This window comes from Spermophilus citellus, assembly GCF_964194105.1.
Source record: "Spermophilus citellus genome assembly, chromosome: 5".
Taxonomy (NCBI): Eukaryota; Metazoa; Chordata; class Mammalia; order Rodentia; family Sciuridae; genus Spermophilus; species Spermophilus citellus.
This window is the reverse complement of record NC_138186.1, coordinates 49,753,292-49,766,466: the sequence shown is the minus strand read 5'-3', so window position 1 is coordinate 49,766,466 and position 13,175 is coordinate 49,753,292. Positions and strand designations below refer to the sequence as shown.

The following is a 13,175-nucleotide window of genomic DNA, read 5'->3' as shown; positions in this document are numbered from 1 at the left end:
TATGCACACAACAGCTATTGATGTTTCTGCAAACTTATCCAATTCAAACCTTAAACTCCCCTGGAAATGAAATACAACCCCATACATATTTAAAAATCAACCTCAATGACCAATTTTTTTTTTTTTTTGTAGTAAAATTCCTACCATCCACTGCACCTTTTCAAAAGGTGCTCATTAAGGGGCAAACTCCATAGTGCAAAGGTTTTCTCCCGTTACTAAATCACCCCATTATGATTTATCATCTCCTGAGCTGTTGGTCAGGATTCAATTTAACCAGAATTCCCAAAGATAGAATAATTGCTACTTCTAAAATCTTCATCTTTCTGGTGTCCATCCTATACCTTGCTTCTGATGGCATTATGTATGGCACAATAAGCCATTTTCTTCATATCAGATTCCCACTTTTAAATCCTAATTCAAGCTTCAGGTTTCCAACTACATCCATTATACTAAACCAAAACTGTCTCCCACATACAATATAAACCCACACTGTGAAAACTGTACATCCCAGATCCTTAACTACCTTTCCCCCTCTTACCCTTAGCAAGGGAAGACAGGCTCACGGTAGTCTTTCAAGACAGAAAGAAGAAAGCAAAACAGCTGTTGGTTAACTCCTAAATCCCTTTCAGGAGACAATTCACACCAATATCAAGAGAAAATCCTCAAGCCCCAGCACTAGGGTTTGAATCCAGGGGCTCATACATGCTAGGCAAGTGCTATCTGCCACTGAACTACACTTAACTGTCTCAAAAAAGGCTATTTCCCAGTCTGGTCCTGACCTTATGATTCTGCTGCTGTAGAACCCCCTCCAATAGCTGGGATTACAAAACATGTGTGCCCCATATTCAGGCCAAACTTGATACAGACACAAATGAGCCAGATTAGACTCATTTATAAAGAGCTGATAGTACTATTAACAACATAGCCAACACTAAAGTAACCCAACTGCAGTATGGCCATTCCTCTCAAAAATCACTTTCCTGAAAATTTTAAGGGACAAAAAAAAAAAAAAAAAAAACAGGCAGCAGGCTAAGTGTAGCTCAATAGTAGAGTACTTGCCTAGCACTTCAAAGGCCCTGGGTTTAGTGCCTGGCACTGTTAAAAAAAAAAAAAAAATTGAAAATCAGTCTTTTTCAAACCTACAAAAAACAAATATTACACGAAGATGACTCACTCAAAACTTGAATAATATTTTCTTTATTTACAAGTTAGAATCAAGAGACAAAGACAGTCCAGGGGACCAAATGGGGAGATGACTGAAACCCCCAGAGCCCCAAATGGAGCAGAAGGAAAAAAGGGAAAACAGAGTAGAAAAAAAAAAGTCAACGTAAAAAAAGAGCTCCCCCTTCTTCCCTCCCCATGGAGGCCAAGGGGACCATGGCCATATCCCCCACAGCCTCACCTAGCTTAAAATAAATTAGAACAAACAACCTCAAAACAGGGCCCTTAGAAGTGAACAGGGCAGCTATGGCCTCAGGTAACATTGTGTCCAGGGGCTTTTGCCCATTCTCACCCTGTACCCTTGCCCCATCCCCATCATTCTGAACAGGGGGCTCTATGCCCAAGAGGTTACTCCCAAAGGGGCTGGGAATCCAATCTTATTTTTTGTCCATGTCCCTCCTTCAGTGAATGTTCCTGCATTCCTCCCCCCTGCAGAGCCAGCTCTCCTACAGAGGGGGGAGGGGAGGTGAGATGAAGAAGTGTCACAGCAAGGGGGAATGGGGTGGGGCAGGGTAGTTCAGGGGTCCGGTCCTGCGGAGCCTTCCTGCCCCATCTGGCCTGGCCCCTTAGCCTGAGTCCGAGTCACTGGTGTCTGAAGAAGAGGAAGATGAAGAGGAGGAGCTGGAATCTGAGCTGGAGCTGGAAGCACTGAGACGAGACACTGCTACTTGCTGTGCAGAGGTTGACTCAGTTTTCTCACTCGCTGAACAAAAAAGTTGAGAGTTAAAAGATAAAATTTTTTTCTGAAAACATGAAAACAAGTATAACACATTTGCAGCAGTCTCCAAGTATTCTCACCTTTCTTGGGAGGCTTCTTGGTGGAATTGAGCTGCCCGCTGACATCTTGTAACCTCTTTTCCAGTTCCCGCTTTTTCTCCAAAGCTAGTTCCTCCTTTGTCTTTCCTACAGGTTTCTTAATGGCTGGGGGCGGGAGGATGGATAACAGAATTCACTGAGATTGCCTAGAGTTACTGGCCACATAGATTTCCAAGTTCCATTTTTTTAAAAAATGTAGATAGACATAAAACTCATATTATTTTTATGTGCTGCTGAGAATTGAACCAGTGCCTCTACACATGCTAGGCAAATGCTCTACCAATTGAACTATAACCCCAGCCCTCCAAGTTCCATTCTTGAACATCAAGGAAGTAGCACAGCACATGCATCACATCTTCAAAACAAATGCATTATATTGTGTACCACTACCTCTAAGCTGACAGAACCACGATGGACTTCAGGTGATACTCACTATAGGGCTTCCGTGGTTTCTTTCGTAGGCAGGAGAGGACATAACGCTCAAGTTCCCTAAGTGTGGATGGTTTGAGTGTTTCAAAATCAATTTCAATCTCTTCTGGGTTTGAGTCCCGTAAAGAAGGTTCTCGGGCTTGGATTATATGTACAACTCGACCCAATTTCTCTCCAGGTAATTTGTTGATATCCAGGCTTAACTGTCGTTTCTCATCATAACTCATGGGCCTACTTTCTTCTTCCTCCTCTGAATCGTATCCAGTAGGCAGGGCAGGTGGAGCTGTCTTTGTGGCCTTTTTGGGTAGCCTATAGGCAAACAAAGCAAAACAAAAAACCCTGTCAACTACAAAAACTACCTCTCCAAACATAGTCCCACTGTTCAACCCAGAAATTTATTTCCTGCCTGTATTTTTGCCATAAGGTAAAAAAGCCAACTTAGAGGTAGGTTTACTAGGACACTGAGTTAAGAAAACCGAGCATTTTATTGACTTTTTAAATCAATATAAGTATTTATTTGGGGCTTTAAGGTATACTGGTACAAGTCCATCTTTTTGCTCCTTTAAAAGCACAACTAAAGCCATCGTGAAAAAACACAAGTCTAGAATCATTTATTTACAAGAGTAAGCAAACTGGCAGAGAGGAACAAATCTAGCTAACCTGATTTTTGTAAATCATGCATCATAATTGTTTTCATATTGCCTACAGCATTTTATGCACCACACATCTGAGTCAGTTACCCTGAGAGACCCCATGGTTCTTGAAGGCTATTACCCTGATCAGTTATCACAAAATTTGCTGACCACCCTCACATTTAGAAAAAAAAAATTACAAGTAGAAGATAGCATAGAAATCAAACTAGTCTGCTTTGACCTTATTAGAACTCACTTGTTGCCACTTCCTCCAGAAGATCCAAAGCCAGGAGGGCCTAGCGTGGCAGCATTGCCACTCCCACTAGCTTTCTTAGACTTCTTGGGCTGAGGAGGGCGGGATGCCCGAGGCCCCTTGTCATCTTCATCAACACCAGCTCGGCCGCGATGCTTCTCTGCCTTCCGTTTCTTCTTTTTCTCCTTTTTCTCTCTCTTTCGCTTAGGCTTAGATATTGGGCCCTGGGACAGGGCAGCAAGTTGTTCGTGTACTGCCCGAAGCTATAAAGAAAGAAAAATCAAGACATGAAGTGGGAAAGTAAAATTGAGAGAAAAAAATAGGACCAAGACAGAGCATGAACCAAACTTTTACCCAGTTAAAAGACTGAAGAGTGACAATATACCTGTTCTTGTAGTTCTGCCAAGCGATGAGCCCTTTCTTCCTCCGAGTCTGAGCTTTCACTTTCTTCCTCTTCCTCTTCATCTTCCTCATCTTCTTCCTCCTCTTCCTCAGAGGAGCTCTCACTGCTACTTTCCTCACTGGAGGACTCTGAAGAGGATTTGGTCAGCCCAGGGGGCAAAGCAGTGGAGACTGGTAAAGGCCCTGGTTCCAGTGGTTCATCTGGCATCTTTGCATAACGAAACTCGAATACGTCCTAGGAAAAAAACAGACTCCAAATTATGCTGGTACAATGTTCTGGGCTGTACCCAGTCATCTCGTCATATAATTTCAATTTGTGGCTGTACGTCCTCTCATGTCGAGGACATACTGCACAAATTGATGCAATCTCCCTCCCATACCCATTTATCCTTTAAGCTTCAACTTCTACACTCACCTGCAGCTTTCGTGCCATGGCCACAACATCGTGGTCTGGGGGGTTGTACTTATAGCAGTTGGAGAACATAAGCCGCACGTCAGCAGCAAACTCCTGTGCGTCCCGATAATCACGGTTCTCCATCTTCCGCTGCAGAAGGAGGCAGCATCAGAAGCTGCACAGGCAGAGAGACTCACCTTTCCCTGCCAACCCCAGACAACACAAGAGGCCCTCTCTTGAGAGCACAGTGGGGATGTGCACATGGATCTGTGCCCTGAGGTTAAAGTTAGAAGTCAAAGGAATTTGGGTAGGTTGAAGAAATTATCTTAAGTCTAGAAAAAGAAATCATTTCTAAGTGATAAAGGAGGTAACCCGACTGTTCTTCCACCCCTTAACTTCTCTGACCCAACCCTCCCATTAAATAGTAGAACTGTGTATTAGGGTTGCTCTTCAAACAGAATACTCTTCCTTACTGTAGGAAATGCAATTTCAAACTGCTTGACCTGCCCCTTTACAATTTTGTAAAACCAAAAATCAAAGACTGCTGTGTACCCATAAGGAGACATGAACGTTATTTTATTGATCCCTAGATGCCAATCACTGCCTTAGCATCCCATCTGCCCCATGCAGTGGGTACCTTGACAGTGCTGAGGTCCATGGGGTGCTTAATGATGTCATGGTAGTCATGCAGGCCAAGAGCAGAAGCGTCCACTGGTTTATAGAAAGGCCAGGCATAGGCTGCATGCTTCTTAGAGAGCAACTCCTTCAAAATGCCATTGCAATGTTTTAACTGTTCTGACAATTTTCCTTTTTTAGAGCTCTGGTGTTGTTGCTGAGAGTCAGGCAAGTCTTTGCGTGGGGGCTTGATGGGGCGACCACTCTCTCTACGCACAGGGGGAAGCCGTGCTGCTTTAGGCTCAAGACTCCCAGGAGGGCTGGCTGGGGAACCAGGAGCCAGGATGGCTGTAGGTGTAGGGGTGGTAGTATCTGCTTTTCGTTTAACCCCTTTTTTCTGCAGGAAAAAAAAAATAAAAATAAAAAACCAACAGACTATTACTCCAGGTCCACTTCATTCAAAACCTTTCCCTTCCCACTGTCCAAAACAGATATATTTATCTATACCTTGGCAAGGGGCTGAGCTGGGGGAGCTGCAGATACAGCAAGGAGCGGGGGTCCAGCAGAATGCAGAGACTTGAGAAGGGGAGAAGAAATGACCGATGGATGGGGAATGTTGAGGACAGTGGTAGGTATCTCAGGTGGTGGAGTATATAGGGCTGTGTGTGACACAGAAGAGACAGCAGGCACCTGATGGGCACTGGTAATACTGCCCTGGAGTGCTTAATAAAGAAAAACAAAGCAAAAACCGTTTAGTTTGTTTCTCTTTCCTGTCTCTTCAGGTCTCCATTCACAAAACTCTCATCTCACTCTTCCCACCTGCCAACTTGGCCCCCTTCTTATGGCTGTTCTTAGGGATGGTCACCACAAGCTCTTGTTCGTCTTGAGGCATTGATGCCACCTTCTGTAGGAAGATCTTTTCCAGTGTCTGTGCCATCAGGACTATATCATCAGTGGGCTAGTGAAACAAAAAACAAATTTAGAAAAGTCCAAATGATAGCAGAGAAAAAAAAAAGACCATTTCTGTCAAATTCCCAGGCCATGACCACTCTCCCTTAGGCACCTGCCATCAAGTGCTGCAAATTACCACATTAGGCCAATAATGTCCCCTTTTCTTTCCTCTCTCTCAAAATACAAACTAATGAAAATACATGGTCCCTTAATGTTCACAAGCTTAAGAGAATGAGAACTGATGAGTAAAATAGATCCTGCTCTACTCAGGTCTCTGGAGCTTTCTGAGAAACAGGGCAACCATCCCCAAGTATAAAAGTGTTCTACTTAAATAATCTTAAATTATAGAGCTCTGAAGCCACATTACTGATAACACTATTTGGACTCAGTTTTCTTTGACCATTACTAACTGGATACAGCTTCAATAACTAGAAGACAAAACGTTTCCATTTGGCTATAATAAATGTCCTCTTATCACCTGCTAAATGCACACACAAAAACTTACCTTGTTGTAAATGTAACAGTTGGTGAACATGGTATTGAAATCCTGCATACATTCAGAAGCAGCCCAATAATAATTGTTTTCAAGTCTCCTCTTAATAGTACCCATGTCCATAGGCTGTTTTATAATTTTGTGATAATCCTAAAAAAAGAAATGGTACGTCAGAGCCACTGAAAATTAAAATACCTATTCTCCCAGGGAAATCACCGACCAACCCACACACACACACACACACACACACACACCCTATGTATCAAAGGAATACAGTTCCCTAAACTGCGGCCCCAATTAAACTACAGGACCAAACAAAGGGGGGGAGATAGGGTGGGGAATAGGATCCTTAACCCACTTTGGGGGCCCCTATTGCCTTTCCCTAACCACCCACCTCCCACCCATTCTAGAAACTTCCCATCCTGTGACATTACCTCTGGGGTTGGCTATCCATGGGCTGCATGAGGGAAAGGAAGAAGCTAAGAATTTTGGCCACCGTGGTCCTCTCCCAACCCGGGGTGGGAATCTGTAAAATGGAGCCAGGGCACAAAAAGTTAAGGAAGGACACAGAGGGCGCAATAAGAGATGCCAAGATAGAGATAGCAAGCGGTTGGAACAATCACAAAGGACCAAGAATTCAGAACTATGGTGGCTATCTGCCCTACAGAAAAGAATTGGGAACTCCCTAGGGGCCGCAGCACCTACACTAGGCAACCCACCCCCACTCACACACATTCTTGCTCATTCCCATACCTCCCCCAACTCTATGTTCCTACTCACCGGCAGACCCAGTTTGACAGCATCTACAGGCTGCCGAAATGGCCACGCAAACTGATGTTTCCACAGAGCTTTCATCACCACCTTGTGCAGGTATTGCAGCTGGTTGGTTACCCGTCCTGGCTTTTTGGGATTGGATACTTCAGGGGGTGGTGGGTTGGCAGGGGTTAGTTGCAAAGCCGGCACTGACGCCATTGTAGGGCTCTCAAATCCCTCATACAACAGAGAAGGCTTTCGAATCCTTTTTCCTGGAGCTGCTGCCTCTGGGCCCAACCCCAGTAACCCTGCATTCCCGTCCCCAGGGAGCCTGCAAAAATGGTAAATAATATTAGATGTGGAGATCTCATGGAATTCCAAGTGCAATTTGCACTATGTCACCAATAAATCCAAGCTCTGGACCTAGTGAGATGACTAAGCTTGCAAGTGGTTCCAAATATGAACCAATATCAAAATCATCTGTAGAGATTCTGTTGATGCCCACCTCCCCCCTTCTTTTATTTTTAGTATAGCTAATCTAGATCCCACCTTCTGGAGTCTGGCAACCCATGCTCAATTAAAAATAAGAAAGAAAGCCCTATGGGGATGGCTCTTAAGCAAAAATGGGTGGAGTTGAAGACCAAGATTCCTCCTCACTAGGGGTTTGGTGGTTGCCATGGTGGTTGAGCCTGAGGGAAGACAGTGAAAAAGAGAGAAAATAAACTAGGAAGAAAAACTTCATAAAATGCTGAGACACCCAAGAATCAATCCACCTGGGTACAAGAAATGTTATTTTCATTAAGCTGAGTATTTAATAACAGAAAATGCACTAAAAGTCGAACTTAAAATTCAGATAAGGGAACATCTTGTGAGACCTCACAATTGGAGTTAACTGCCCTCCAGATTTGCAAACTACCTCCTCCAAGAATTCAAAAAACAGCCACCCAACCGCCAAGGTCACAACCTGATTGTGCAGCACACCTCCCAAAACCCTGCTAGAAAAACACGGTCTAACAGTTCCCAATGTAGCATCTACTGCACATTAAAGACCAACAGTGGTCCTGTTACTCCTCCGGACCAGGTGTTTCCCACTACCTAAGACTTAAGACACTACTTAGAGACCTCATTGTTTACATCCGCAGCGCTGCAAAAGTCTTAGCTCCACCCTCCTGCCCTAAATCAAACACTCAACACCATCAAAAACCAGCCCCCTCCTTCCACTCACTGAAAGACAAGCAGGAATTTTATGACACCCTGGACAGTAGGATCCTTTCTATCCTAAAGTTGGGAATCCCCGCTGCCAAGTCCCGAAGCTCGGTCACCATGGCAACTACTGGCAGAGGTTGACCACGAACCCCCCAAACACCATGACAAACCAAAACTAGACACCAGGCCCAATACCCGCAGGACCGTCTACTTAAAACTACCCATTCCTACCCTTTCAGCCACCGAACTAGCTCTAACTTGGTTAAGACCGGGCCATGGCTGTAGCTTATAAATTGACAACCTGCGCTCCCCCCACACGCAGCAACTGGGTCGCCGCCACCGTTCCAAAACCGTCGTCCAACCCCCTCCGCGAGCCCGAGTCAACAGCTGCGCCAAGAAGTGGCAACGCATAGCAACCGGCGCCGGGTGGTTCGGTACTGCCCCCGAACACGGCGCCCTCCACGCGTGCCGCCGCCCCACAACGACCCCTTCCCACGCGCGCTCTCGGGAGACGTACTTGTGGGGAGTCACGTTTTGCAGCATCTTGACCGCGGGGAACCAGCGCTGCCTTCAGCCGCGAAAAGTCCGGGTGGCCTCGGATCCCCTCACCGCCCGGTCCAGCATAACCCGGGAAGTGGGGGGGAGGCCGTTGCCCTTGGCCCTCCAGGCGACAATCTCCCCGCTGGGCTGACACGAGCAGTCTCCTCCGCGCGGCCTCTCGCAGGACTCCCGGCAGCTTGGCGCGCTCCGCAGGCAGCGGACAGCAAGAAAATGGCGGCGGCCGCGGCAGAGACCGGCGTACGAGAAGGGGGATAGACTCTCCAAAACCAAAGACAGTCCCCGATCCTAGACACCGTCGTCAATACAGCCCGCTGTTGGTTTGCAGGGGTCCCCTCTTCCCGTCGGGACCGTACGGGTTGGACAAGATCCCGTTTCGACCTCGGATGGAGGCGGATGAACACGAAAAGTGGTTTAGGAAGCCGCCGCCTCCATCTTTGAAATCCTCTTGAGGGCGGAGTAGAGGGGGTGGACAGACTCCGACAATTGGGCGGGGCCCGAAAAAGGGGAGCTTCAGGGGCTTCTATGGGGTCTGTACTGTCCGCCGGGACCGGTCATAGGCCGAGACGAAGGCCATTTCCAAACGGATGGACGTGGATTGTAATGGCGGCCCCCGACGAGTCAAAGGCTCTGTATCGGTAAGCAGAATCCTCCAGGTCGTTCTAGAGGCTGCTCCACTCCAGCGCGAAATGGCGCCGCCGAGCCCCGCGCCAGCCCTTTATATATAGGCGGGGAGGAGGAGCTTCGTTGCTCATGCGCGCCACCCTGCTCCAGAATTTCCCCACCCCCTCCGCGCGCGCTCGCTCGCTCACGCGCGTGAAGTAGCAAAGTCGAAGGAGGTGGATCCCATCTCCGCGGGAGCTTCTTCTATTGGTCTGTCGAAGCGATGACGTCACAAACTTCATTTCCAAGTCGTCGGTCACCAGGCAGAAGAGTGCCGCATAGACTCACAGGGAATAGGCAACCCGCCATATCTGAGCCGCTTGGTTGCGCTGTGGTTCGGCGACTCCAGGGAAACAGGGAGGTTGGAATAGGTGCAAGGGCCATCTCCCCACGGCCTCCAGCACCTTCTCCCCGCCTCCTCTTCCAACTAAGTTTTCCCAAGCACGAAGTAACTCCCGACTGCCAAGCTTGGGCTGGTAGTGCCATTCGTAGTTCTCCATTGGCCGAACGGGAGGGGTCGCGTGGGCGTAGCCAGGCGCTGCTCGCCAGGGGTGTGGCTGCAGGACGCAGGGCGGAATGCTGTTCTTGGCAGGGAGGCCGCTGCAGTGAAGAATCTGAAATGAGGAAGAAAGACGCCATCTTAGAAGCCGCGGCCTATTCTCCTGTGGCGAACAACTAAAGGCGCCTGAATGTTAACGAAGGGGTCTAACGTTCCTCTTTTCTACGACCTAAAATACGGCTTGCTAAAAGTCTTACAATCCTCCCTTCCCTCCCCCAGACCAAATAATCGAAAGCAAAGGCAAAATACTTCTCCTCTCTGCGAACACCCAAATACTATGAACAAGGCCACCAAACCCAAAACTTTCACGCCCAAGCACTTCTCCAATCCCAGCCCACTCGTCCCTTCGTTAGCAATACAAATACCTGCCTACAAAAACCGACAGCCCTAAAGCGGGAACAAAATCTCCAAACCCATCCATCCTGTAATACCCTTCTACCCGAACTCATTCCGGCGTCTGGCTCAAAACAGAAAAAAACAAGTCCTATAAGGGGCGAAATGGGGGAGAGAGGGACCCTCCCCTCTCCAGGCGAGCTCAGACCTTTCCCCGTGCTTCCCGCCCCTCGCCCGGGCAGACCCGCACCGCCCTCCTGGGGTCCCTTCGCACGCGGGGGCCAAAGAACGCCCCCATCCCCCCACCAGGGTCCGGAGTCCTCCCCACGGAGCTGCTCGTCCATCGGTCAGCGCCAGGGAGGAGGGCGAGCAGAGGAGGCGGCGGCTGTAGCTCAGACTAGCCCTCCCCCTCCTTCTCTCCCCTCCTCCCCTCCCCCCCGGGCCGTCCGCCTCCGAGGAGGGGCAGGAGCCATTTTGGGAGCTCAGTTTCGCCCCCTCCCCCTAACTCCCTCATAAGTCTTCCTCACAATTTGATTATCTGAATAGGCTTACAGACTACGTATGAATAAAGAACCGGAGCCCAAGGCCAGGATCTCTGAAGCACCTCTAGAGGAAGTACCCCTACCGTAGAATAAAAGGATTTCCCCCACCACAGAATAGCTGCGCTTTGACACCCCCGAGGAAAATAGGTTTGTGTGCACGTCCAGGCAAGGAAACTAATGTAGGGCAACGAATATAAGGAAAGCTCCCTCTACCCCTGGAAGGGCTAGTCAGGGCCTCCTAGGTCCTTGAGCTGCAATCATGCCACCCTCCATCTGCAGTAACCCTTGTGCTCCAACCTCGCATACTGCACCTAACATGGCCGCCAGCCTCCGGTCTTCAGGACCACCCGAGGAGGACAGACCCCCCGGAGGGAAGTGCGCGCAGGGAAAGCAGAGTCCCCTGGCGCCCCACCCCCAGCCCACCTGGGATCCGGTCCTGGCCCCCCAAAGTACATGCAGCCCCGCCCGGGTGGCTGCAGCAGGGAGGGCAATGACACAGCAACTTTGCAAAGGCCTTCTCCCCTCCCCCTAGTGGCCCAGCCTCCCAAATCTGCTTTTCTCCGCCCGGGGCTTTGCAGGTCAGGACACAGGCCCATCAGGGGGCCGGCCAGGGCAGAAAAAATTGGGGCGGCAGAGAGATACTGGGCTTTAGAAAGGGAAAGGGTGGCCAGAATTTTAACTCTCATTTCCCAGTATTCCGGAAAATCACTGCTCCCCAATCTCCTAATCCTCCCTTCCCCCACATGAGTCACAGGGGAGGCTACTGCTACTCAGTAATTTGGAAAAGTAACTCTTCCCCTCCTTTCCGTTCCCTCCCCCGCAGTACACAAGGAGAGAGCTGTTCAGGACTGGGGGAGGGGATGAAAGACGCAATAGACGAGGCCACCCCGGAGAAACCCGAAACCTAGGAACTCATTCCAGGCTCTGAGCTTTCCCGCTGTCTCAGGCCACACTTTTTACTAGGACCCACTTTGGGCCTGGGTTCTGTTCCCCAAGTAGACCCCAAGCTTTCGGTTTGTAACCTTCCTCCGACCCCTAGTAGACAAGTGCTCAAGTAGCTCTTAGAGGGGCAACGAAGGTTTGGGCACAGGGCCCCCACAGGCCGTGTCCATGCGAATGCACACAAATTCGATAACAGACAAGTCTAAGCTCCAGCATGCCATGTGGTGACTGCGAGCTTCCTACCCTTGACACAAAAGGAGCACAGAAATGCTCCGAGCAGAGTCTCTAGGGAGAAAGTGAGTTGGCGCCTGCGAAAAACCTCATTTCACAGCCTGAATTGACAACACTAAAGCATTTACATCCATGATTAGGAATTACAGCCATCATTCTCACTCTTCAGCCTACCAGATCACCCCCTCAGCCGCCAAGAAGGATCCCTTCTCACCTGGCTGCAGGCTCCTGTACCCCCAGGGGACGAATGGGGGGGGCACGCCGCCCCCTCTTCCCCTTTGCCCTCCAATTGGTATGGAGGCAGGAGGTTGGCCATTCCCTCCCCCATCATAGTGGCCCTCTCCTGCTGGTCCCCCTCCACACTCCCATTGGCTGTGAAGTATTTGAAGGACAAATCCCACTCAGGTTCTTTTTGAACCCCAAGAATTCCACACACACCCCGGCTTCTTCACCGTATAGGTTTAAGTCACTGGCATCTAAATGACTAACATCATCCCCGCCCCAAGTGCCCCTTCTCACCTGGATGGTGGAGCCTTCCGGGGGGGCTCCAATGTTGCCCTCGGCTTGGTGTGGGGGGAGGATGTAATCCGGGGTGTCAACCCCCCCGGAAACCGAAGCAGTGTTGGGGGAGGGGGCGTAGCCCCCAGCCCCTCCCTTCCCGAGCGGGTTGGGGGGTGGGGAGAGCATCCGGGCCGCGCGGCCACGTCAGCAGCACTCGGATTGGCTGATCGGAGTCACGTGCCCGCTGCTTCCCCCCCCCCCACCGCCACGAGGGCCAGTTTTCCGAACGTTCCTGGGGGTCGTTTTGAGGGGGCCTCGGGGCCGTAAGGCCTAGGCCTGTCTCCCGACACCCAGAGCGCGATAATGCTGCTGCTTCTTCATATCTCCCGCGTCCTATCCGGCTGTCGTCGACCTTGTCCCCCCCACTCGCCTCTCTGTACGGGTTCAGCATGGCTGCCGCAGCCCCGAAGCGTGCACAGCGCAGGCGCATGGGCGCGACCAGACCGGGGGGTGGGGTGCCCGGGGCCGCGAGGAGGGCGGCAGTGCGCAGGCGTCTCAGTCCAACCGCAGCTCCCGCCGCGGGCCACGGAGCGGGTGGTGTGTGGGGGGCGGAAGTCGGTGCGCGCGGACCTCCAGCCTGGGCCACCCTTCCCCCACTACGGAGGCTTTGCGGGACAGCTA

The 13,175-nt window shown here is 50.0% G+C and overlaps 1 protein-coding gene across 7 annotated transcripts; it reads right to left on the bottom strand.

Moving 5' to 3' along the window:
* Nucleotides 1-1,181: 1,181 nt before the first annotated feature.
* BRD2 (bromodomain containing 2) lies at nt 1,182-12,946 on the bottom strand. Of its 7 annotated transcripts, none has more exons than XM_081295199.1 (13): nt 12,513-12,946; nt 8,683-10,000; nt 6,987-7,290; nt 6,219-6,356; nt 5,582-5,720; nt 5,270-5,484; nt 4,785-5,159; nt 4,169-4,297; nt 3,737-3,988; nt 3,355-3,614; nt 2,471-2,775; nt 2,020-2,142; nt 1,182-1,924 (listed from the first exon to the last, which is right to left on the bottom strand). In XM_081295199.1, the coding sequence occupies exons 2-13, from the start codon at nt 8,706-8,708 to the stop codon at nt 1,788-1,790; spliced, it is 2,403 nt and encodes an 800-aa protein (XP_081151325.1). In that variant the 5' UTR covers nt 8,709-10,000; nt 12,513-12,946; the 3' UTR covers nt 1,182-1,787. The 7 variants fall into 7 exon arrangements, with proteins under 7 accessions (XP_081151325.1, XP_081151329.1, XP_081151327.1 ...); XM_081295203.1 differs by lacking the exon at nt 12,513-12,946 and adding an exon at nt 12,208-12,227; XM_081295201.1 differs by lacking the exon at nt 12,513-12,946 and adding an exon at nt 11,244-11,544.
* Nucleotides 12,947-13,175: the final 229 nt, after the last annotated feature.